This window comes from Colobus angolensis, unplaced genomic scaffold (assembly GCF_000951035.1).
Source record: "Colobus angolensis palliatus isolate OR3802 unplaced genomic scaffold, Cang.pa_1.0 Scaffold21, whole genome shotgun sequence".
NCBI lineage: Eukaryota > Metazoa > Chordata > Mammalia > Primates > Cercopithecidae > Colobus > Colobus angolensis.
This window is the reverse complement of record NW_012115266.1, coordinates 7,641,218-7,643,673: the sequence shown is the minus strand read 5'-3', so window position 1 is coordinate 7,643,673 and position 2,456 is coordinate 7,641,218. Positions and strand designations below refer to the sequence as shown.

The following is a 2,456-nucleotide window of genomic DNA, read 5'->3' as shown; positions in this document are numbered from 1 at the left end:
GACTACAGGTGCGGGCCACCATGCCCAGCTAATTTTTTGGATTTTCAGTAGAGATGGGGTTTCACGTGTTAGCCAGGATGGTCTCGATCTCCTGACCTCGTGATCTGCCCACCTCGGCCTCCCAGAGTGCTGAGATTACAGGCATGAGCCACGGTGCCCAGCCAAGATTTCTCTCTTAAAAAAAAAAAATGTTCCTCTGGCAATGGAATAGAGGATGGATTAAAGGGGGCAAAGTAGAGGAAAATCTGGAGCCATTTCTAAATTCTTAATTCCTGCTTTTCAACTTCTTTTTGGTTTTAGGTTGTGGGTCTGTCTTGAACACAAATGGTGAGGTTGAAATGGATGCTAGTATCATGGATGGAAAAGACCTGTCAGTAGGAGCAGTGTCCGCAGTCCGGTGTATAGCAAATCCCATTAAACTCGCTCGGCTTGTCATGGAAAAGGTATATGTGACTAAAGCAGCCTTTTCCTAATGAATTGTTATCACTGTACTTCAGTAATAAGGGCTCCAACTGTGTGGAAATACTTGAGATCACTGTTCTCCTAAAATATATATACAACAGAGAAGCAGTGTATTTGAGTTTCTCACATGAGCCAAGATTATTGACTAAGAATCACTTGACCAGTGAGTGATTACTTTATCTTCCTGTATTGTCTTCATACCACATACAAACTGACCAGACCAGCTATTTAATAGCATGTGTTAAAGATGGATTGAATTATCTAAATTTAATGTAATATGTAAATCGCATCTCTAGTAATGTTCCATCAATTGGGGTCTTTTCTTTTTTAATGCAAAAACTCAGTCAGGCTTTTTTCAGCATACAGAAAAGCAAACCACTGGAATTTGTATTTTTGATCCTTTGCACCCAGAGAGAAGTAATTATTTCAACACAGTTGGAACAGTTTAAAAGATTTAAAATTTTCAAAAAAACAATCATTTTCTCTTTTCTTTCTGGCCTCAGACACCTCATTGCTTTCTCACTGACCAAGGTGCAGCACAGTTTGCAGCAGCTATGGGGGTTCCAGAGATTCCTGGAGAAAAACTGGTAACAGAGAAAAACAAAAAGCGCCTGGAAAAAGAGAAGCACGAAAAAGATGCTCAGAAAACAGATTGTCAAAAGTAAGTTATCAGGGGAACCCACCCCCAATAATTCAATGTAGTTTCTTTTCTATTTCCCTAAGTGTTGGCCGGTCTGAGAAATAAAGGGAAAGAGTACAAAAGAGAAATTTTAAAGCTGGGTGTCTGGGAGAGACATCACATGTCAGCAGGTTCCGTGATGCCCCCTGAGCCATAAAACCAGCAAGTTTTTATTAGCAGTTTTCAAAGGGGAGGGAGTGTACAAATAGGGTGTGGGTCACAGAGATCACATGCTTCAAGGGCAACAAAAGATCACAAGGCAGAAGGTCCGGGCGAGATCACAAGGTCAGGGCAAAACTAGAATTACTAATGAACTTCCGTGTCCTGCTGTGCACACGTTGTCATCGATAAACATCTTAACAGGGTTCAAGAGCAGAGAACCAGTCTGACTAGAATTCGCCAGGCTGGAATTTCCTAATCCTAGCAAGCCTGGGGGTGCTGCAGGAGGCCAGGGCATGTTTCATCTCTTATCTGTAAGTGCATAAGGCAGACACCCCCAGAGTGGCCATTTTAGAGGCCCCCGCCCCGAGAATGCATTCTTTTCCCAGGGCTGTTAATTATTAATATTCCTTACTGGGGAAAGAATTCAGTGATATTTATCTTACCCATTTTCAGTAATAAGAGAAATATGGCTCTGTCCTGCCCGGCCTACAGGCAGCCAGACTTTAAGGTTATCTCCCTTGTCCCCTGAAAATCACTGTTATCCTGTTCTTAAGGTGCCCAGATTTCATATTGTTCAAACACACATGCTTTACGAACAATTTGTGCAGTTAACGCAGTCATCACAGGTCCTGAGGCAACATACATCCTCAGCTTACGAAGACGACGGGATTAAGAGATTAAAGTAAAGACAGGCATAGGAAATTATAAGAGTACTGACTGAGGAAGTGATAAATGTCCATGAAATCTTCACAATTGATGTTATTCTTGCCATGGCTTCAGCCGGTCCCTCCATTCAGGGTCCCTGACTTCCCACAACAGTCAGTCTTACCTGTGGCTCACATTATTTGGGAGTTATTAAAATATGAAAGTTTGGCAAATACCTGGTTATCTACAATTCTTTTGTTGTGTTATGTTTTTTTGTTTGTTTGAGACTGAGTCTCCCTCTGTTGCCCAGACTGGAGTACAGTGACCTGATCTCGGCTCACTGCAACCTCTGCCTCCCAGGCTCAAGCGATTCTCCTACCTCAGCCTCCTGAGTAGCTGGGACTACAGGCGCACACCACTGCACCCGGCTAATTTATTTATTTGTTTGTTTGTTTGTTGTAGTAGAGAAGGGGTTTCACTGTGTTAGCCAGGATGGTCTCGATCTCCT

The 2,456-nt window shown here is 42.6% G+C and overlaps 1 protein-coding gene across 2 annotated transcripts in view; it reads left to right on the top strand.

Annotated features, from left to right (window-relative positions):
• The window catches only part of ASRGL1 (asparaginase like 1), a 52,739-nt gene that overhangs the window by 26,379 nt on the left and 23,904 nt on the right, over window positions 1-2,456 (top strand). For both annotated transcript variants that reach the window (XM_011942704.1, XM_011942703.1), the window contains 2 exons: window positions 301-443; window positions 966-1,123. In XM_011942704.1, the coding sequence (XP_011798094.1) occupies window positions 301-443; window positions 966-1,123 (301 nt within the window). The remainder of the gene's footprint in view (window positions 1-300; window positions 444-965; window positions 1,124-2,456) is intronic.